The 23,474-nt window shown below is 41.1% G+C and overlaps 2 protein-coding genes across 12 annotated transcripts in view; one reads left to right on the top strand and one right to left on the bottom strand.

Annotated features, from left to right (window-relative positions):
- LINS1 (lines homolog 1) overlaps window positions 1-4,438 on the bottom strand; it is a 32,533-nt gene extending 28,095 nt beyond the window's left edge. For 5 of the 8 annotated variants that reach the window (XM_055555521.1, XM_055555518.1, XM_055555525.1 and 2 more), the window contains exon 1: window positions 4,279-4,437. The gene's annotated coding sequence lies outside the window, so the exon portion shown is untranslated. The other 3 variants (XM_055555524.1, XM_055555519.1, XM_055555522.1) reach the window with 3 other exon arrangements.
- A 271-nt stretch (window positions 4,439-4,709) lies between these two features.
- ASB7 (ankyrin repeat and SOCS box containing 7) overlaps window positions 4,710-23,474 on the top strand; it is a 56,024-nt gene continuing 37,259 nt past the window's right edge. The window contains exons 1-5 of one of the 4 annotated variants that reach the window (XM_055556774.1): window positions 4,715-5,204; window positions 5,358-5,449; window positions 10,086-10,166; window positions 13,505-13,628; window positions 15,546-15,814. In XM_055556774.1, coding sequence (XP_055412749.1) covers window positions 15,604-15,814 — 211 coding nt within the window. In that variant the 5' untranslated portion in view covers window positions 4,715-5,204; window positions 5,358-5,449; window positions 10,086-10,166; window positions 13,505-13,628; window positions 15,546-15,603. Of the gene's footprint in view, window positions 5,205-5,357; window positions 5,450-10,085; window positions 10,229-13,504; window positions 13,629-15,545; window positions 15,815-23,474 lie in introns of all 4 variants that reach the window. The other 3 variants (XM_055556773.1, XM_055556775.1, XM_055556771.1) reach the window with 3 other exon arrangements.

Below are 23,474 nucleotides of genomic sequence, written 5' to 3'. Positions count from 1 at the left end.
TTGCAGTCCTGCACATATTCCTTTGAAAATACAGTTAGATACTATACTTCCTGGGTGGGTTTGGTTTAAAAAAAACATAAGTTTTTAAAAACTTATCCTGTATAATTTGCAGCCTGGCTCTTAGTAGTATAAAACTTCTATTTTTTTCTAATTTAAGCAAATGTTTAGTAAGAATGTTCTTTTAAGAATTTGTATTTTCTGAAAAGCCTTACATAGAACAAGAGAAAGAAGTCTTTAGGGCTACCAATGTGACTATTAACACTGATCCACACTATTTCAGTGCCTTCTCTATCATGCATGATGGTTCTCAATTTATAATACATCTTTTCACTCTCCTACCCCTGCCAAATCTTTAAGGCTTTTTCCTAAAGGGCGTTTCTGATTACAACATCATCAGAACTGCTGGCCAAAGGGGTATATTCTTTAAAGGAAAAATAGGCACATGTTCACATAGATAATAATTGTGTAGTCCCTCCATTAAACAATATTTTGCTTTGGGATTTCTCTGGTGGGCCAGGGGTTAAGAGTGTGAGTTCCCACTGAAGGGGGCATAAGTTTGATTGCTGGTCTGGGAACTAAGATCCCACGTGGTGTTTGGTGTCGCTAAACCAATAAATAAATAAATAAATTTGCCTTTTTCTGAACACAGGGAAGCCTGGCATGCTGCATCCACGTGGTTGCAAAGAGTTGGATACAACTTAGCAACTGAACACCACCACCATACACACACAAATTCCTGACAAGTCAGTCTCTCTTGGAGCCCCTTCTCCCTCTCTGGAAATTCCTTCTCAGACATCCTTGCTCAGTTCTTCTCCTGCTACAGTCATTTCTGGGTAGAAACTGGTTCTAGGACCCCTCAGGGGTACCAAAATCGGTAGATGCTTAAGTCCCTTATTTGCATATAATCCAGGCACATCCAACATTTGTTGGATCAGAGAGAAAACAGGGGAATTTCAGAAAAACACGTACTTCTGCTTCACTGACTACTCAAAAGCCTTTGACTGTGGAAAATTCTTAAAGGGATGGCAATACCAGACCATCTTACCTGTCTCCTGAGAAACTTGTATGCAGGTCAAGAAGCAACAGTTAGAACTGGACATGGAACAACAGTCTGGTTCAATATTGGGGAAAGGAGTATGTCAAGGCTGTATATTGTCACTCTGCTCATTTAACTTATATGCAGAGTACATCATTCAAAATGCCAGGATGGATGAAGCATAGGCTGCAATCAAGATTGCCAAGGGAAATGTCAACAACCTCGAATATGCAGATGACACCACTCTAATGGCAGAAAGTGAAAAGGAATTAAGGAGTCTCTTGATGAGGGTGAAAGAGGAGAGTGAAAAAGCTGGCTTAAAACTCAACACTGAAAAAACTAAGATCATGGCATCCGGTCCCATCACTTCATGGCACATAGAAAGGGAAAAAGTGGAAGCAGTGACAAACTTTATTTTCTTGGGATCCAAAATCACTGCAGATGGTAACGGCAGGCATGAATATAAAAGACACTTGCTCCATGGAAGAAAAGCTATGACAAACCTAGACAGAGTATTAAAATGCAGAGACATCACTTTGCCAACAAAGGTCCATCTAGTCAAAGCTATGGTTTTTCCAGTAATCATGTATGGATGAGAGAACTGGACCATAAAGGCTAAGCTTCGAAGAATTGATGCTTTTGAACTGTGGTGTTGGAGAAGACTCTTGAGAGTCCCTTGGACTACAAGGAAATCAAACCAGTCAATCCTAAAGGAAATCAATCCTGAATATTCATTGGAAGGACTGATACTGAAGCTAAAGCTTCAAGACTTTGGCTACTTGATGCAAAGAGCTGACTCATTTGAAAGGATCCTGATGATGGGAAAGATGGAAGGCAAAAGAAGAGGGAGGCAGAGGATGAGATGGTTAGATAGCATCACTGACCCAATGGACATGTATTTGAGCAAACTCTGGGAAATAGTGAAGGACATGGAAGCCTGGTGTGTTGCAGTCCATGGGGTCTCGAAGAGTCGGACACAACTTAGCTACTGAAGAACAATAACAACAATGCACATCCTCTCCTATATTTTAAATCACCTCTGGCTTACTTAGAATATATTATACAATATAAATGCTATGTAAATAGTTGCTAAGCTGGTGGCAAGTTCAAGTTTTGCTTTTTGTAACTTCCTGGAACTTTTTTCTTTTTACAAATATTTTTGACTGGAGGTTGGCTGAAACTACAGAAGCAGAACCCATGAATACAACAGAGAGCTGATTGTAGTCTCCTTAATGTTTCACAGTCTCTCAATATCTTGAATTAACATCTCCACACTAACAACTCCAGAATCCACAATTAGGTTTAGCTCTCTTCTAGGGTCCACTCTCAAATATCTAAATTCCAGTGGAGAACTCCACTTGGAATTTCCACAGCACCTTCAGCACAAACTCAACTCACTCTATGGTCTCTCAAAGTTGCCATCTCAGTATATGGCACCTGTATCTCCTAGTCACCCAAGCAAGAAACCTGGCTATCTTTCCAGACCCTCTCTCACCTCACTTCTTTCCACCCTTATGGCCACTGTTACAGTACACCACTCCTACCCTGGACAACCACAACAGAGTCCTTGTTAAGTAGTTGTTTCCCGACACGCACTTCCTTCTGAAAAACATCTCCACTTTGATTCGGATAAAGTACAAATTCCTGAACATGGCTTAGCATGCCCTTCAAGATCTGACTGTTGGAGTCTTGTTAGGTCTGTGCCCCACAAATTTAGCTCCAGGTTTTCTCTGAGGGCCTCAGAAACTCTGTGCACTTTAAGGATTACTTTTCTTGGCCCATTCTCCCTAAAATCATACTTGGCCTTTCCCCTCCCACTCTCAACCTTCAAGGAGGAAACCTCCAGTCTTGGGGAGCCTACCACATATCCAAGTCAGGATTAAGGGCCTTGGCCAAGTGCTCCCTCAGGCTATATATAGTATTTGTCTCACTGAATTGTCTGCAATAATTTTCTAATTTGGTTTCCCCACACTTGACTATGAGCTTCCCTGGGTAGGCCTGAGTCCAGTTTGCCTACCTAAGCCAATAAACAGCTCATGTAGAAGGCAGAAAAATGAATATTCTTGATGAATGATAATGTACAATAAAATAGCAGGATATCAATTTGAAATGTTTGCAGTGATCCCCATCTGCCACAAAACATCTTAATGTATTTTATTACATAAAAGTAGTTGATATGTTGAAATACATACTTTCTTTATACAATTAGATAGGCATTTCTTGAGGACACTGGTGGTAGGCAAACGTCTGCTGTACTGGGTGACTAAGTTTAAGATAATGTCAACTCTTGCCTGGACTACCACAAATCTTTCACATCTGCAGTAACCTCACTCTCAGCTAGTCTTCTCCACTGAGCAGCCAGTGATCTTTTCAAAACATAAATAGATCTTCCCGACCACCTGCTACAAGGTCCTGCAAGATATGCAGCCTGTCGTACACCCTCCACTCCCATAACCAACTTCATTATCAATCAGTTTCCCTGCCTGACTAGCTGGCCTTCTTTCTTGCAATTCCTAGCAACGGCAAAGATTATTCCAGTCAGAGACTTCGGACTTTGATTTCCCCCCGCCCCCGCCCCCACCTCGATCTTAGCATGGCTGAGTCTTCCTCACTCAGATGGCGAGTCAAATATCACTTCCTCAGAGACCCTTCCTAGCTAAAAGAGCCATCACGTCCAAGCCAAGCTCGACCCCATCCCTATCTAGTAAATAATTTCGTGTCTGTCAGTCTCTTTGCTAAAGAGTCGGACACGACTGAGCGACTGATCTGATCTGATCTGAAAGCTTCACGAGGGCAAAGGATTACATGTATCTTGTTCGCTGTTGTCTCCCTGACGGCTAGGACACTGCCCAGCTTAGGGTAAATACCTGGTAAGTGAAAAAACGCACTTAATAAACACGGCCATCTCCCACATTTTCCACTCTTTTCCCTTTCATTCGCAGGAATTCTCAAGGGCCGCTGTCCTCGCAGGAAAGCCCTTGAAGCGTCACCGCCAAGCCACAGTGTCCTCTTCCGCGTGAGGCGAGGCGCGCCCAGCCGGGAGCTAACGGCGCCTCAGGCCCTGGAGCGCAGCCTAGGAGCCCGCGCTCGCGTCTGAAAAGCACCGACGGCGGCGGGACGAGGAGCGCCTCTCCTCGCTTCCTGGGGACTGACACCTCCTCAGTCCTAAGCCTCGAAACAGCCTCTCATCGGCCGCACAGCCGCTTCCCCCGTCGCCGAGCGTAGCGACCTCTTCCAGTTACCTGCTGGAGATCTGCCTCAAGCCACGCCGCCTCCGCTTTGCCGTTCGAGCAAACGCCGGCCCCTTCCGGGCCACCGTAGTTCACAGAAAGTACAGGGCGCTGCCTCCTCCCGCTTGCGCAGAGGTCCTGTTCGGTATATAGTGTTTCTTAGCAACCGCGTGGAGTCCCTCCGCCAGGGGCGGAGCGTCCGAAGCCGCGAAGTTGGGGCGGGGAGGGGGGGGGGAAAGTGAATGTGACCAATCAGAGGCGACTCCTAGCCTCGCTCGGCACGCCTCCTCTAACTGTCGCGAATACGCAGGCCGCTTTACGGCAGGCAAGGGGTGGGGGCCGCTGGGGTAAGGAGGAGAGAAGGAAGCAACCAACCAACCAAGTCCCCCCCACCCCCCACCGCCCCCACCCACCTCAGACCTGGTTTACGGCTCCGGGCTCCGGCTCCAGTGCGGCCGCTGATTGGCTGCTGAGGGCTTGGTCCCGTCCCAGTGACCCCAAAGTGCTGGAGGGAGGGGGCGGGGGTGGCCCGGTGCAAAGTGCATCCCGAAAGCCCCCTGCCTGGCGCCCCGGCGGTAGGCACTACGGGCTCCGTGAGAGCCGGGCCCTCGCCGCCCCGAGCCCTCCCGGGCCCCTCAGTGGCCGGGCGCCCCCGGCCAGGAGCGCGGCAGCCCCCTGCCCCGAGCGCTCGGACCGGGGCTGCCCCCCGCCCGCGCCGGGACTTCCTCCCTGCACCCCTGCCCCAGGACGCCCGGCGGCCACCGCCGCCGCCTCCGCCCGGCCGGGCCATCTGGATGCTGGCAGGCTGGGGCCGGGAGGCGCCGCGGAGGAGCAGGGACAGCCGGGTCCGGCCCTGCCCGGGCTGTTTCCTCAATGGAGAAGTTGGTGAGTGTGGAGGCGGCTGGAAGAAGGAAGGGAGGCAGCAGCTGAGGAGACAGGTAAAAGTCGGTTACCCCCGCTGAGGGGAAGGGGCCGGTCCGGGACGGAGGGGAAGCCTGCCGCTTCCTGCCGGCCCGCCCCGCTCTCTGCCCCGGGGCCCCCTCCGCCCCGGCCCCGGGGCTCTGCCCCGCTCACGGGTCTCTGATTTCCAGGTGTGAGCTGGCTGGGGGGCGAGCGACGGCAGGAGAGGGTCTGCCCACCCGCCCGAGCAGCCGCGAAGCTCTGACCAGCTTCCACCGTCAAGGTAACGAGCCAGCCCTCCCCTCCCCCATTGTTTATTCCTGGCCCCTACCTCATTAATCGGTGCTTTCTCTTCTGGATAGTTACCTGGCAATGCACCCCTTTTCTGGCTTCTAGCTTTCCAGCAAAAACAAAAACGCTGCCCGTGCCCCAGTCTTTAACATTTTAATAACTTCTCTTTCCCAGGACCTTTTTTCCGCCTTTCCCTCTGAACAGTGTGTTTCCATGTGTTGCATTTGTCTTTTGGTACACTCCACCATTTACCCTACTCAGAGACTTTGAGACCTTTTTGTAGCTCCCCCAGCCCCTCTTATTCTCATAGGAATTGCCCAATTCCTTATTAATTGCTTGTTAATTCTGGATGACTCTGCTTTTTAATTAAACCACAATTTTCTGTTTTCCCCTCTTCTTTGCTATCATTCCTCTACCTCCATCAGATTATCTTTTGAGTTACCTCACAAGAGTTCGTGAAGGAAGGTTCAGTAATAGCTTGAAATTTGTGAGTTTCAGAAAATAATGTGATTTTTTTTCCTATAGCAAAAAGTGAATCTGTGTACCTTAATAATGTGAATGATATGAAAGCAATACTCTACTGAAGCACTTATGTATAATTAACTCTGGGCTTTTGTGTGTTTCCGTGTGACAGATATGTAAGGGCTATGAAACTTATAAAAAGATAAATCATATTTGTTATATCTCAGATTTTCTAGTACTTATAAAACTTTATGCAATATCTTGTTAATCATTTGACGCTCAGGAATTTAAAAACAAAAGTTGCATACAGTTGGACATGACTGAAGGGACTGAGTATGCACACATGAGAAGTCTGATGTAACTGAAAGAGCAAGAACTTTAGGATAAAATAACACTGGTAGAAAACACAGCTTCAACACTCAACACTAAAAGCTTTTTACTTTGTTTCTTTCTCTATTTTTTTATTTAGAAAACCATTTATTTTTCTTAGCTAGAATTTTTTGTTGTATAAAATAGAGAAGCTAAATCCTATATTTTAGGGCAGAGGTAAATTTTAGAATGTGTGTAATGTTTCACATATATGAAATAATAAATGGAAACATGTAACTTGTTAAGAGGGGACTTTGACTATGGGAATAAGTGCATAGTTGCATCAAAGCTCACCAAATTGTACTTTTTAAATATGTAAAATTTATTGTACATTGAGAAATGTTATACTAATAAAGCTACAAAACATCAAAAAAAAAAAGGGCAAAAGAATATTTTGGTATGTTTAGAACGTAGGGTTTTATTTTGGCACTTTTCATAAGATTTCTTATTTTGAAACCCTTATAGAGAATTTGTTAGATTGAAATTTAAGCATCTGTATTTTGTTGCCACCTTTTAAAATGCACTAAAGGTAAGTTTAGGACATTCATGTAAGTCCTAAAGAGGGGATATGAACAGGGAAATCATGTTAGAGTTAATTCAGAAATGAGCCAAGTGAAAAACTTCTCTAACATCCAATAACAGGAGTATAAAGTCGCTTGTTAATCTCAGAGTTATTTTATTATCACAGATTTTTTAGGGAATTTTACATGCAAAGAAGTGCTTAAAATAGCAAAAGTTGTTAGGAAATCTTTGACTTGTTCTCTTCCTCTGGACTTTCTGCCTTCCGGATAAAGAAATGAATCTCTTACCTGATTCTTCTAATTGTCAAGGTGCAGCTAAAGATACTTTTAAAGGGCTTTGAGGGTTTGCGTAATCTTGAGACCTGGAACTGGATACCAAAATGAGAATGTATGCTACTGAATGGGGTTTAGAATCAGTATTGACTAATGACTATTCCACAGTGAACATTTAGGGCACCTTTTGTACGTACACGTAGAGTGCATGTATGGTCAGCCATGTCCCATGTCCGGCTCATTGTGACATGATTAACTGCAGCCCACCAGGCTCCTCTGTCCATGAAATTTTCCAAGCAAGAACACTGGAGTGGATTGCCATTTCCTCCTCAAGGGGATCTTCCCCACCCAGGGATCGAGCCCACATCTCTTGTGTGTCCCATATTGGCAAGCAGATTCTTCACCAACTGGGAACCTGGGAAGCTCCCTCTGTACATGTAGGGTTCACTGCATTTCAGTAAAAGCTAGGTAGAAGGCAATTTTCATTATTTAAATACGTGAATCGCCAGAGAAATGCCTAATGATTACTTTAGACCTTTTAAAAAATTGCTAAAATACTTGAAGCATGTTTTTAAGGTAAAGATGAATTGCGTGTATTTTCTGTTCAGGCCTTCTTAGTTAAATATTTTTCTGCTTTAGATTGAACTCTAGCATGTTTTCATTTCTGAGGGGTTTTATCACCTGTGCTGAGTCAAGTATGTAAGGTAAAGAGAGACCACTACTTTCCTCTCTGTTCTTTCTGATTTCTTAACTATTTCATTGATCCTCTCAGCTTTTAATGGTTTTTCTAAGATTATGGAGTATATATAAATTGTCAACATCTGTTCTTAATGTTAGCATGATTGAGAGTATTTGGTCTAGATTATGCCAAACATTTAATGTGAATACTGTATTACCAAAAAAGCCTGTTGATTGATTTATATTCTTCAGTCTGGTAGTTAACTTTTTGTTAATTCTATTGTCAGACACATGGTTTTGAAAAGAAAAAATATAAACACCCAGCTTTTTTGGTAACCAAGTAAGATTTATAACCCCATAGGGAGAATCACTGATTTTAATTGAAGTGATGCATTTTGAGTATGCTGTGGCCAGTACTGACTGTCTTCATACCTAAAGTGATGCCATTCACAATTATATTATGACACATACAAATACCACTTTATTTTGTTCACATTGAACTTTGATAACACAGAAGTACATATGATTCCTAAAAAGTCTGTAAAATCAGGTCGTTTCTGTAAGCATATCTAATACCTGACTTTCAGCCTTTTCACTTCATCTTCAACAGAAAGTATGCCCTACGTAGAAGACTTATCTCCTTTCTCATAAACTTAGGTACTGATATGAGGCTGCTAAGATGGTAAGGCCAGACATAGGTTAAAAAGATAAAGTTGACAAGATTTCATCATATATGATACTTGTGATTTACACTTTAAATTGACTTGAAGTAAGTGAACTACAAAATTTCCTCTGTTGCCTTGTCTACATTCCATGAAAATTGTTGGTCTTTCTGTCAGAACTTAGGAAGCTTGTAGAAAAGTTGTACATGATTATAAATACTTGTTATATGGAGGCCCAGTAATTTGGAGGAAATATGAATACCCTCACTTGTTTTAAAACAGAAACACTGTGGTACTCAGCCAAGTGATCCTAAAATAACACTTCTACTTCGTTTTGGGTTCCAGGCTCTTGGTTATATGAGTCGACCTCATCAACATCCATCGCAGCCATGTTACATGCTTTGGGCATTGTAGTATTTCTGCATCTATCTTCCCTCTTGGGATTTGTGAGCTATTCATGTTTTTTGGTGTTTTTTTTTTTCCCCTTAGATCCAGTATCCTTGGAGTTACTGATTTTATTTCCTTACAGCCTGTATCTCTGTTTATTCTGCAAAGAAATGCTTATTTCTTTTTTTGAGTAGCAAGCTGTTACCTTGTTTCCAGTTCGTGTGAAATCTGAAAGCACAGTTCTAATTTGTGTCCCTTAATCAAAAAATGTGTGGCCTTTCAGTGAAAGTAATATGCAAAAGCTATTAATGACTAATCATTTATGCCAAAGGAAATTGGGGACATGTGGGCAAATTTGGTGCAAGTTATGTAATTTTAGACAGATCTTAAATATATTTTGCTTTATAGCTATTTTATTCTTTATTCTATGAATATAGATTTATTTTAATTATATGAAGCAAGAAGGTTTGGTTTTAACTTAATGAGGTTCACTTGATATCTGTATGGAAATAAGATGGCATGTAATTCCTAAATTTGTAGTTTCTAATATGGTCAACATTGTGAAAGCTTGGAGGCCTAGATTGTTTTCTTTTTTAAGTGTAAAGTAGAAAAGATGAATTTGCAAAATTTAAACACTATTAACATTGGGCAGTAAAATCTTTTATAAAAGTGATATACATTGGGAAGCAGTTCATTTTGATACATAATTCTAAAGTCTTCCTTGTTAGTATGTTTTTGTTTTTTTTTTTTTCCTTTTCTGACTGAAACCTAGAATGGAATTTCTAAAGATTGCACCCTCAGAGTTTTAGTCATTCTGAGTCAACTTGCATTGTACATATGTTTACTTAGAAAATTGACTCCTTCACCATTTTGTTTTATATGTGACTCCATGAGCTATCAGATTTTCAGACTTGCACTTTTTGAGGGGAAATAGATTTTTTTCTGTCTTATCTCTGTACTTCTGCTGTAGTTTTTAATGGTAACTTTACCACTGAATATTACGTTAACTTTCTGAGTTCAGTAGCCTTTTTCCCTTTACTTACACATACATGGATGCTTCTACTCTATTAAATGCAAACTCATAAAATTACACCGCGATGAAATTAAGTTGCTTGATGCTTTGGACTATTAGGATATTTTGGTAATAAGTCTTTGGCCTTCATAATTTAAGAGGACAGGAGTCGTGTGTGCATGGTGTGTGTGTGTGTGTTTTTTCGCATAAAGACTGAAGCACAAAGTGCTTTTTTTGCTTTAAACCTGTGTTTTTTATTTCTAGAGCTTGGTATGGTCAGAATAAAGAAAAATGATCCTAACCATTCTACAAGTATTTGATTCATTTGGAGTATGCGAAAACTCTGTAAGTTCTCTCCAGGGATAATACCAGTGGCCAAAGACTCATAGTATGCCAGGCACTATAAGGTACTCAGTAGACTTTCGTTTGTCTGATTGGAGTAGATGGTGTGGGATTATCACGAGTTGTTTGTGCATCTTGCTTATAGAGAGGAATAATTGAGTCACTTCGACCTTTAACACAAAACCTTTCTTGATATTATTAATAAATTAATGCCATTTAATATTCTTTTCAACCTCCACCTCACTTGCCGTCCCCCACCATTTCTGCTGCCTTCATGGAAGTGGTGATGGGTGTATGGAAGGCAACGATGACAAAAACAAGGACTCTTAAAGGCTCAAGACTGTGAAAAGTCATCTTCACTTTTCTTAGGAGGACAGGGGTTACCGAGGAAATACTTAGAAGTAAGGCATCCAGTGGTGTTCATTCTTGAAATGGAGGTGTGGATCACATGGAGAATAATGACATGTTCTGTGTGGAAATGCTGCAGGCTCATCATTGAAGACATTAGTTTGCATTTTTTATTTTAGTACAGTTTTATAGATGTGCAGAAAAATGTTGAAAGTGATACAGAATTCCCATGTATTACACACTCACCTTCCCCTAACGTCTTACATTAATAGACACATTTCTCACAGTTATTGAAACAGTATTGAATAGTTTTATTAACTAAAATCCATACTCTGTTCTGATTTCTTTAGCTTTTACCTAATAACTGTTCTCTGTTCTAGGATCCCATCCAGGATACTACATTCCATTTTAGTTGTCCTGTCTCTTTAGGCTCCTCTTGACTGTGACAGTTTCTCAGATTTCTTTGTTTCCTTGTTGTTGATGATCTTGACATTTTGAAGAGTTTCAGATATTTTGTAGATAGCCCCTCAATTGGAATCAGTCTGGTATTTTCCTCATGATTAGACTGTGGCTGTGGGTTTTGGGGAGAAAGAGCACAGGTAAATTGCCATTCTCATCATATCATGCTAACAACATGATTTTGATGGTGCTCTTGATATTGGCCATAATTATCTAGCTGATGCACTGTCTTTCAGGTTTCCCACTGAAAAGTTCATCCTCTTTGAAAAGTGGTTCATCATCTTTGAAAGGAAGTCACACTTAAGGAGAAAGGGGAGTTGTGTTCCACCTCCTTAAGGGTGAAGGGAGGGGGTGAATCTACACACATTATTCGGAATTTTGAACAAGAGATTTATTTCTTCTCCCCCTTTTAAAGTCAATCAGTTGTTCATTATCAATACAGACTTACTGATACTTAGGTGTAGTTTGGGATAGTATCTAATAGTACTTTGATTATCTTGTTTGATTTGTTCCACCATGGCTATTGAGAGCTCTTCTAGTTGGCTCCTGTATCCCCTTGACATCTTTGCATTTTTCTTGGAGTACTTCCTTCTCTTTTGGCACTGTAAGATGCTCTAGGCTCATCTTCTGTATTTCCTGCCCAGTTCCAGCATCAACCATTTCTGTAAGGATTGTTGTTCCTTTGCTGCTGCTGCTAAGTCGCTTCAGTCGTGTCCGACTCTGTGCAACCCCATAGACAGCAGCCCACCAGGCTCCCCCGTCCCTGGAATTCTCCAGGCAAGAACACTGGAGTGGGCTGCCATTTCCTTCTCCAGTGCATTAAAGTGAAAAGTGAAAGGAAAGTCGCTCAGTCATGTCCAACCCTCAGCGACCCCATGGACTGCAGCCTACCAGGCTCCTCCATCCATGGGATTCTCCAGGCAAGAGGACTGGAGTGGGGTGTCATTGCCTTCTCCTGTTCTGTTGCTAAATTGTGTCTATTTGTGACCCCATGGAGTGCAGCACGCCAGCCTCCTCTGTCCTCCGCCGTCTCCCAGAGTATGCTCAGATTCATGGCCATTGAATCGGTGATGCTGTTTAACCGTCTCATCCTCTGCCACCCTCTTCTCCTTTTACCTTCCATCTTTCCCAGCATTAGGGTCTTTTGCAGTAAGTTGGCTCTTTGCATCAGGTGGCCAAAGTATTGTAGCTTCAGCATCAGTCCTTCCAATGAATATTCAGAGTTGATTTCTTTTAGGATTGACTGGTTTGATTACCTTGCAGTCCAAGGGACTCTCAAGAACCTTCTCTAGCACCACAGTTCGAAAGCATCAGTTCTTCGGTGCTCAGCCTTCTTTATGGTCCAACTCTCACATCCATACAAGTTGTTGTTCAATCTCTAAGTTGTGTCCGACTCTTTGCGACCCCCTGGACTGCAACATGCCAGGCTTCCCTGTCCTTCACTATCTCCTGGGCTTTGCAGTTTTTATAGCTTGCTGTGTAGGAGTCCTGAACATGCCTAGTTTGTTTATTTAAAAGTATTAGGCAGTTTTAAGCCAAATATTATTTATTTCCAAGCGCATGTTTGCAGAGTCTTTGGCTTCCTTGAAGAAATTTGACAGGGAAAAATAGATTGTGAAAAGAGATAAGGTCAAAGTAGTCTGCACTAATTTGGGTTGGTTGAAAATTCTGGTCTGCAGCCGCCACCACCTGTGACTGCCACTTTTCCCCATAGCTCATCCAGGTGCTGGGCAGTGTGACCTTTCTTTGTTTAAGTGACAAAGGGCTTGGCACACCCACCCCACTAGAATGGGATGGCAGTTCTCCCAATGAGTAATTCCTGGACGGTTTCTGGTGTAATGTGTGGAAGTCACTTTGCATGTGTTCTTAACCCTAATGGAATTCATAGATCTAGGATTTAATGGATGTGGAGAAAGATCCCTTTTCTTTTAGTTGTAAAGAATTTTTTCAGGATTCATATGGAGAAGCCAGCAAGACTGTTGTTAATCTTTTGCCTAGTTTGGTGTATGCATAATGGCATAACAGTTTCAGAATTATTAACATGATGTCTTTTGCATATACAAAAAACAAGCATTTAAAGACAACCTCCTTTTAGTTGTCATAGATCCCATTTTGACCCTGGCTACCTACTGTATTGAGTGTACATGTATTTTCATTGTTTAGAAAGAGCAAGAAACTAATGATGTCACTTAAAAAGTAATTCAGTTCTGAAAATATATTCTGAATAGACCCCCCAAAAAATTTGTGTTTGCATCCAAATTCCAAGTATGAGATTTATTATTTTCTTTATTAAAAAAAAACTGCCTTTTTAGAAAAAAAATTTCGCCCAATAAATCATATCCTATACCACGTTGGAGATTAATGTAGATGTTGAGGTAATTTCTTCTAAGAATTGATTTGAGTTCGTTCCTTGCTCTGTAAGTTGTTGTAATGTGCTGAAATGTTAGCTCGTCAAAAGGTAGACTATTTAGGTAGCTATGGTTCTTTATTATTTTTAGAAAATTTTCCATGATTATTATTTCATTTGTTTTCAGGTTCAGAAAGAGTTCATTAACACCAGAATCTGGAGACACTCTAAGCCCTCACTCAACAATGCTGTATGTGCACAATGATTATTAGGCAATCCACATATCAGGAAAAGGGGCATTCTTTCATAAGGTAAGTGACTGAGTGACATAGGTTGTCTGTGCTGTTCTAGGGGAAAATCCATTTAGTTTTATTTCTCATTCAGATTACCTAATGTATACTAAACACGACACTTGCTAAAAGAAAATCTGGGTTTGTTTTGATATTGTTTAAATCTTTTTCCTTGTATAGATTGCCTTGTTTAAGTGCCAAGGTAATCATCCCAGTTTAAAAAAAAAAAAAAATCTGTTAAAGGGGACTGTTTTGAGTATATGGTGGTAGTTTCTGTGAATTTCTTCTAATGGTCTTTACCTTCCCTTACAATGCTAAAAATAAGCAAAAACCTAGTCCAGAAGGATTCTTGGTTTTAAAATTTCTAAGGCAAGAGACTTAATTTTAATTTCAGTTGAAAAAGTAATTAAGTGGAAAGATAAGGGGAAATCATGTTTCTTAAGAAAACAAATTGTCAGGAAGTTTCTCATTTTCCAGTTTTTCTTGAAGAAACAGTTCTTTGTAGCAGTGGTCTGATATTTTTTAAATTACATTACTTTGTAATGATACTTAGGAGTTTGTATCAATAATAACCATTTTCTGTGTATAAACAAGGTAGGATATTTTGATTATACCATTGAGCTGTGATAACATGACCAAAGTTATGACTTAAGTTACCTTAAATTGACCTTTGTACCATCTATAGGGATAAGTCTTCCAAGGTAAATTATTATTGGTAACAAGATTGTCCCAAGATGTCTAACCTACATATGAGACCAGAATGTCTTTAAGGGACTTTCACATAATTTTTTTTTTTTTGAAATGGAAGCTACTCATTAGGAGGTGAGTCTAATCTAGTCCTTAAAGTTAGCCCAGGTGGAATGGCTTCTTAGAATTATGTTAGTTTAAGTTTCTGTGTGTATTTAAAAACTTAGAAATACACTAAAAGTTTTTGTATGCACACATGTAGGATATAACTTTTCATCAATTCAATTTGAACTTTTCCTATTTGCATGAAGGAAAGCTCATTTTATATTGAGTTTGAGTACACACCTCTTTTGACCTATTAGAAAGTATAGAAATTCAATATACTGCTTTTTACTTTTTTCATGTGGTTAATCAGCAGATTGTTTAGACTTCTTTTAAAATATTTTTTATGACATTACTACTTTGAATATTTGTAGAATAAAACTTCTGGAAAATGGAAATTAGAAAAGTGCCAAAGAAATATGGCAAGGAGTAGTAAATCTTGTTTCCTAAAGTGGAAAGGATAGATAGAGAAACAGAAATGAAGGAATGTAAATATAATCTGCACATTTTTTTCCCTCTAATTTGCTTAACCCCACCTACTTCCCCTTCCCCTCCCTCCAGCTTTCCACTCTTTCTGGGGCTAAAAGTAAAATATTATTGAAATATTTTTGGGAGACCAGCCTAAAGGTCTTCGCCTTTTAAATGTTAAACTGCTTCTCATAGTTGAAGGTCTTTAGTCTTCCTAGTCTATGAATTGTCCATTTGATACTCAGTGTTTACTTATTAATGTGTGATAGATTTCTTGAATAGTTTATAAATTAAATTTTCCATGTGCTTTAGGTAAATGTGAAATCCTAAAACAAGTGCTCATTTGCTTCCTCTGTTGTATCCATCTTCAGCTGCCCAGCATCCCCTTCCCTTTTATGTTGTATTCACTGATATTTACTCTGAGTTTACAAAAGGCTGTAAGAGGAAATTTCCTGTTTCAGCATTTTGGGACTATGCCTTACTTTCTTTTTGAAATCTTTTATAATCTTAGGGAAATTACTGAAAGTTCTGGTCAAAACAGATACATGTTAATTTGTTATGGTATGAATTGTCATCACTGAGGCTTACATGAATTAGCAATGGAAAATTCTGGGGTATTTAATGAACACACTGTCAGGTGTCAGGTATTCTAAATTTTATGTATTGTGCCTACCCTTCAAGGCTGATCCCTGTGACCTAATGAATCCTTTGTAAAAAAAAAAAAGTGGACTCAGCTAGGATGTTACACCACCATTGTCGAAGGAACCCTGAACTCCAGGAAGAGTTGCAGATTCAAGCTGCAGTGGCTGCTGGGGATGTTCACACAGTGCGGAAGATGTTAGAGCAAGGCTACTCTCCAAATGGTCGGGATGCCAATGGCTGGACCCTGCTTCATTTCTCTGCAGCAAGAGGAAAGGAAAGATGTGTTCGAGTATTTCTAGAGCATGGAGGTGAGTTTACTGGGAGCAAACCTTTTTTCCCCGAGAAGAAACAATTGAAATTCTGTTTAAAGTAATGTGTGCACGTGTATATAATTTCTAATGCTTCTTTTCTCTAATGCTCGACTTCTTCTTTTCTCCTTTGTAAAGATGTTATGCTGAGTTTTGTTTAAAACCAGATTGTCTAAAAAATTGGTTTGTTGAATGTGCTTTTTTTCCCCCCTTATAACTCTAGTTTCTATATAGCCAGATTTCCCCAGATTATTTCAACTAAAAGCAACCTTTCTTCAGGTTGTCCACTTGCTTTGTTTCAGAAGCGGAAGTGGCTGTGGTCCCAACAACTAAGAATTGCTCAAGTTCCCCCTGTTGAGAATTGCTCAAGTAGACAGAGATACCATAGGCCCCTATAAATACCATGGCCTTCATGATACCCTATCTTTTGAATTTACCTCTTCTAAAAGCATTTTTAGATGCTTTTATTACTGTTTTAGCTCTTGCCTTTTCTAGAATTGTACATAGTTTCTAGGTATCCTGCAAGATTACCTGAGGTCTAATTTTATATGCAGTTGGAAGCTACATTTACCATTTTATGTTTTTGCTTTGAAAAACTGTCCATTCCCGTAATTAATAGTAACTAATAATTGTCTTAAACTCACTTTTTTGCCCATTAGATTTCCACTTAATTTATTTTCCTAGATTTACACTTGTACAAGTGTACAAGATGAACAAATGTATTTTTGTACTCATATTATTTTCATAAATTATGATGTAAAGCAGCTTAGTTGGAACTCAGGATTCATTATGTGCTACTCTAGGGCCTGGATTGCCTACCAATCATTTAGTTCCATTTCTGTGTTGTACTTTGACTGGTCAAGCTTGGAAACGATTTTGAAGTACGGAAAACGCCAGAAGTCGCACAGCTGTCATTAGGGTCTTGTGAATTATGTGAAGATAGGAATATGAGGCCCAGGCCAGCGAACGGTGGCGTCCTGTGAGTGGCCAACTCTTTTGTGGCTGTCCTCTGCCCCTCCCTGTGGCCCTTGCTCATGCCTCATTTCACCTTCAAACTTGAAAACCTCAGCACAGAAGGCCGTGAAGGAGTACTGTATGAGGTATGCCAGAAGAAAGGTCTGGAAACACTAAGAAGTGGGTGTAGAATCAGAATAGTTAAAATTCTGATACTGCTTAGTAAAATGAAGGAACCGAACTCAGATTTTTAAATTCTACCTAGTTGTGTTACTTTCTGCATCTGTTAGCCTTGCTTTTAAAAAACTAATTAAAAAAGAAAGGTCAATTACTCAGGTAATATATGAACTTGTTTCCTTAAAACAAATAAAACACAATTTCAAATAAATTATAAACAAAGCCAAAGTCCCCTTTGGTCAGCTCCCAACCCGTGTCTGCCCACCCCTGCCCAGAAGTAACTCATGGCTCTAAGTCTGGTTTGGTCCTTATTTTTCTAGATCATTTCCTAACATACTTCTAGAAAATACATCTTATTGTGTTGTGTGTGGTTTTAGAATATAAATGATATACTGACTGTATTATAATTCTGCAACTGTTATTTTTTGCTCAGCTATATGTAACTTAAGAATTTTTTAAATGTTACGTTGGCAGACTTTTTCTGAAAAAGGCCAGATAGTAAATATTTTGGGCTTTTCAAGCCCTCCTTTTTCTGTTGTTAGCTGCTTAACTCTGCCTTTGTGGCATGAAAGCTGTCATATACAGTGTGAAAGTATGAATGTAGCTGTGTGCTTGTTGAACTTTATCTATAAAAACCAGTGGTGTTCTAGATTTGGCCTCTGGGTCCAGTTTGCTGAGCTCTATTTCTCCCCCCAACCCCGCCTCTCTGTTTGTATGTATGTGTGTATGTAGATATTTTTTTAACAGCTTTTATTGAGATAGAATTCACAAACCTTACAATTTGCCCTTTTCAAGTGTGCAATTCAGTAGATTTTAATGTATTCATAGAGTTGGACATCTTTCACCACGACCAACTTTGAAACATTTCCATTACCCTGAAAAGAAGTCTTGTCCCCAAAAAGAAGTCTTGTACCTATCCCATAGTAATACATACAGGTTTGTGTGTGTGTTTAGTCACTCAGTTACATCCAACTCGTTGTGACACCATGGACTGTAGCCTGCCAGGCTCCTCTGCCCATGGAAGTCTTCAGGCAAGAATACTAGAGTGGGTTGCCATTTCCTCCTCCAGGGATCTTCCTGGCCCAGGAATCAAACCCACATCTCTTGCTTCTCCTGCATTGGTGGCAGATTCTTTAACACTGTGCCACCTGGGAAGCACATATAGGTTTACTCTGTTCTTTTCAACTTCTCAGTTCAGTTCAGTTGCTCAGTCATTTCCGACTCTTCGTGACCCCATGAATCACAGCATGCCAGGCCTCCCTGTCCATCACCAACTCCCGGAGTTCACCTAAACTCATGTGCATTGAGTCGGTGATGCCATCCAGCCATCTCAACCCGTCGTCCCCTTCTCCTCCTGCCCCCAATCCCTCCCAGCACCAGGGTCTTTTCCAGTGAGTCAACTCTTCGCATGAGGTGGCCAAAGTATTGGAGTTTCAGCCTCAGCATCAGTCCTTCCAATGAACACCCGGGACTGATCTCCTTTAGAATGGGCTGGTTGGATCTCCTTGCACTCCAAGGGACCCTCAAGAGTCTTCTCCAACACCACAGTTCAAAATCATCAATTCTTCGGCGCTCAGCTTTCTTCACAGTCCAACTCTCACATCCATACGTGACCACTGGAAAAACCATAGTCTTGACTAGACGGACCTTTGTTGGCAAAGTAATGTCTCTGCTTTTCAATGTGCTATCTAGGTTGGTCATAACTTTCCTCCCAAGGAGTAAGCGTCTTTTAATTTCATGGCTGCAGTCACCATCTGCAGTGATTTTGGAGCCCCAAAAAATAAAGTCTGACACTGTTTCTCTATCTGTTTCCCATGAAGTGATGGGACCAGATGCCATGATCTTTGTTTTCTGAATCTTGAGTTTTAAGCCAACTTTTTCACTCATCTCTTTCACTTTCATCAAGAGGCTTTTTAGTTCCTCTTCACTTTCTGCCATAAGGGTGGTGTCATCTGCATATCTCAGGTTATTGATATTTCTCCCAACAGTCTTGATTCCAGCTGTGTTTCTTCCAGCCCAGCATTTCTCGTGATGTACTCTGCATACAAGTTAAATAAGCAGGGTGACAATATACAGCCTTGACGTACTCCTTTTCCTATTTGGAACCAGTCTGTTGTTCCATGTCCAGTTCTAACTGTTGCTTCCTGATCTGCATACAGGTTTCTCAAGAGGCAGGTCAGGTGGTCTGGTATTCCCATCTCTTTCAGAATTTTCCAGTTTATTGTGGTCCACACAGTCAAAGGCTTTGGCATAGTCAATAGAGCAGAAATAGATGTTTTTCTGGAACTCTCTTGCTTTCTCGATGATTCAACGGATGTTGGCAATTTGATCTCTGGTTCCTCTGCCTTTTCTAAAACCAGCTTGAACATCTAGAAGTTCATGGTTCACGTATTGAGGAAGCCTGGCTTGGAGAATTTTGAGCATTACTTTACTAGCGTGTGAGATGAGTGCAATTGTGCGGTAGTTTGAGCATTCTTTGGCATTGCCTTTCTTTGGGACTGGAATGAAAACTGACCTTTTCCAGTCCTGTGGCCACTGCTGTTTTCTAAATTTGCTGGCATATTGAGTGCAGCACTTTCACAGCATCATCTTCCAGGATTTGGAATAGCTCAATTGGAATTCCATCACCTCCACTAGCTTTGTTCGTAGTGATGCTTTCTAAGGCCCACTTGACTTCACGTTCCAGGATGTCTGGTTCTAGGTGAGTGATCGCACCATCGTGATTATTTGGGTCGTGAAGCTCTTTTTTCTATAGTTCTTCTGTGTATTCTTGCCATCTCTTCTTAATATCTTCTGCTTCTGTTAGGTCCATACTATTTCTGTCCTTTATCGAGCCCATCTTTGCATGAAATGTTCCCTTGGTATCTCTGATTTTCTTGAAGAGATCTCTAGTCTTACCCATTCTGTTGTTGTCCTCTATTTCTTTGCATTGATCACTGAGGAAGGCTTTCTGATCTCTTCTTGCTGTTCTTTGGAACTCTGCATTCAGATGTTTATATCTTTCCTTTTCTCCTTTGCTTTTCACTTCTTTTCTTTTCACATCTATTTGTAAGGCCTCCCCAGATAGCCATTTTGCTTTTTTGCATTTCTTTTCCATGGGGATGGTCTTGATCCCTGTCTCCTGTACAATGTCATGAACCTCTGTCCATAGTTCATCAGGCACTCTATCAGATCTAGTCCCTTAAATCTATTTCTCACTTCCACTGTATAAGCATAAGTGATTTGATTTAGGTCATACCTGAATGGTCTAGTGGTTTTTCCTACTTTCTTCAATTTCAGTCTGAATTTGGCAATAAGGAGTTCATGATCTGAGCCACAGTCAGCTCCCGGTCTTGTTTTTGCTGACTGTATAGAGCTTCTCCATCTTTGACTGCAAAGAATATAATCAGTCTGATTTCAGTGTTGAGCATCTGGTGATGTCCATGTGTAGAGTCTTCTCTTGTGTTGTTGGAAGAGGGTGCTTGCTATGACCAGTGTGTTCTCTTGTTAAAACTCTATTAGCCTTTGCCCTGCTTCATTCCATACTGCAAGGCCAAATTTGCCTGTTACTTTGCCTGTTTCTTGACTTCCTACTCTTGCATTCCAGTCCGCTATAATGAAAAGGACATCTTTTTTGGGTGTTAGTTCTAAAAGCTCTTGTAGGTCTTCATAGAACGGTTCCACTTCAGCTTCTTCAGTGTTACTGGTTGGGGCATAGACTTGGATTACCGTGATATTGAATGGTTTGCCTTGGAAACGAACTGTCATTCTGTCGTTTTTGAGATTGCATGCATGTACTGCTTTTCGACTCTTTTGTTGACCATAATGGCTACTCCATTTCTTCTAAGGGATTCCTGCCCACAGTAGTAGATATGATGGTCATCTGAGTTACATTCATCCATTCCAGTCCATTGTAGTTTGCTGATTCCTAGAATATCAACGTTCACTCTTGCCATCTCCTGGTTCAACTGCTAGGTAGTGTTTATTAGTATGGATATACTGTCATTTGTTTAAATCAACCTTTTTTATTTTTTGAGAGAGGCTGAAAGTTTCTCAGTAGGACATTTTATTTGTTGAGAAGGTAACACATGCATCCATATACATGGTTAACATCTAAAGGAAAGGTGTAACTAACAGACTGTTGAGAGGGAAACGTCTGCCCCTCAGCGCTGATCTCCCTCTGCTGCCCAGAGGCACGCTTACTGAATTCTTTTGTGTCCCTGAAGAGATAGTCTGTGCATCTGTGTGTGCATATTTTTCCACTGGCCACCTTCTCGCCTGCTTCCCTTTTGTTAATCGTTGGTTCTGCATGTTGATTTTTTCATAAAACGTTTCACTAAGTGATAGTTCCCTTGTCACTGATTCCATTGTATGGATGTAATTTCTTTAAACTTAATTCCTATTTTGGACATTCTAATTTTTCATTTTTCTTCTTCTAGGAACAGTATTACAGACAATGTCCTTGACTAATCTTTTTACATGTGTGAGTTTATCTCTTGGATAATTCCTAGAAGTACAATCAAAGGGATGTTAGTTTGTTTGTTTGTTTTAATGGATATTGACAAATTGTCCTCCAAGGAAGGTTGTTAATGGCTGTCCCTAGCAGGTATGAGAGGGCCCAGGCCCCTGCCTTTGCCAGGAGTATGTTGCTAAGTGGTTTGCTCTTCTGTGTGATGTGCTCGCTTCTTCCCCTGCCTCTCGCAAAAGTGACATGAGTAGCAAAGCTTCTGCTGGGCTGGACTCTTTGCGGGTCTCTTTCTGACTGCTTGCAGGAGTTGTTTATATATTCTCTGCTGGTAGTTACATGTTGTAACAGTCTTCTCCCAGTTGGTAGCTTTTTCACTTTCTTGCTATGCTTGTTTTTATTGGGCAGAAGTTTACATTTTAAGTAAATTGTGTTTTCTTTTGGCTTATGAGTTGTGCTTTCTGAGTCTTGTACATCATACCACAGGGTCATTATTTGCCTATATTTTTTTCGAAAAAGTTTCATGATGTTTAGGACCTTAATCTATCCAGAATTGGTTTTGGTGTATCTCACGGTTACAATTTCACACATAAAGGAAGCCTCCATCATCGCTGCTTTCTCACTGTTGTGCCCTGCCGACATGCAGGGTTCCATTATTTCTGCTGTCAGTATGCCCCTAGGTGAGTATGATACTGTTGTAAATTGTTGTTCTCTAGTAAGCTTTAGTATCTGGGAGATCAGATCTCCTCTCCCTCTTTAGGAATGTCTCGCTACTCTTTGTTGTTGTTGTCTCAGTTGCTACATTGTATTTGACTCTTTGTGGCCCCATGGACTACACCCTGCCAGGCTCCTCTGTCCCTGGGATTGATTTCCCAGGCAAGAGTGGGTTTTCCTTTCCTTCTGCAGGGGATCTTCCCGACCCAGGGATTGAACCCGCATTTCCTGCATTGGCAGGCAGATTCTTTACCACTGAGCCACCTGGGAAGCCCTGTCTAATCTTAATACTTTGCATTTCCATATAAAATTTTAAAACAACAAAATTACATACTTTGCAGAAATCCCTCACTTATTCTTGTATAGCACCTTTTACTTCCTCCTTTTTCACCTTCCCTTAGTAGAATAAGAACTTTATGGAGTAGTTTTTAAGAGCACATTATGTGTCAGTTGGGGAACATAAATAGGAGTGGAGCCCTCCTCCTGCTCTCCGCTCGCCTTGGCCCCGTGTGATGTTAGACACGCTCTGTATTTCGTCTTGGCCTGGCTTCTGATCGCCAGACCAGTGCTGCCTGTTCAGCGTCTCCACACTCATGGCTCACAGTTCAGCATGAGCTGCTCCTTGACTGTGTTCTTCTGTAGTAAATGGCACCAAAGCTATGCCAGAAACCTAGAAACTATCCTTCTAAATAGTTGTCAGATCATTTCACTTCCTTTCATTGGAGGCACTGTCCTGCCTCTGGGTAAGGAAACCTTATTCCTCACCAGAACTCCTAAATGTCTCTTTCATCCCTGCTTCCAGTCAGCGCCCTCCCAGCCAGTCTCCAAATGGAGTGACCTCTTAAAAATGACAGTTAAAGTATGTCTTCTTAAAATCCATCAGTGGCTTCCCCCTTCTCTCGGGGCAGTTGTGAGTCCTTAATGTGACCTCGTGGCCCTGCAGCGTCTGCTCGTCTGCAGCGTCTCCCAGTTTGTCTCTGAGCCGCCCCTTCCCCTGGCCCATGCTGCCTCACTCACCTCTCCCCACGCTTCTCAGGGAAGCCTTCCCTCACCATCCGGACTCGGTCAGATCTCTCTGTACTGCTAGGCTCTGTACCTTTGTATTGTAGCTCCTGTCACAAGCAATGAAATAATAATTTATTTATTAATAATATAATAATAAAATAATAAATTATTTTTGTAGTATTCTATTTAGTTCTGTTCTAGTTTGAGGCTTCGTGAGGACAGAACCTGTGTCTGTATTGTTCTCAGTGAGAGAGAGAGAAAGAAGAAATAAGCACCAGTTACCTAAGATAATTGTTCCCCAACTTTACAGAGACAAGGCTGATCCTTTTTTTTAAATTATTACTATTAAAAAATACTGATTGAAAT

Source organism: Bubalus kerabau, chromosome 19 (genome assembly GCF_029407905.1).
Source record: "Bubalus kerabau isolate K-KA32 ecotype Philippines breed swamp buffalo chromosome 19, PCC_UOA_SB_1v2, whole genome shotgun sequence".
In the NCBI taxonomy this organism is placed as follows: Eukaryota; Metazoa; Chordata; class Mammalia; order Artiodactyla; family Bovidae; genus Bubalus; species Bubalus kerabau.
Note: the sequence above shows the minus strand (reverse complement) of the source record. Positions and strands in the feature narration are given on the sequence as shown.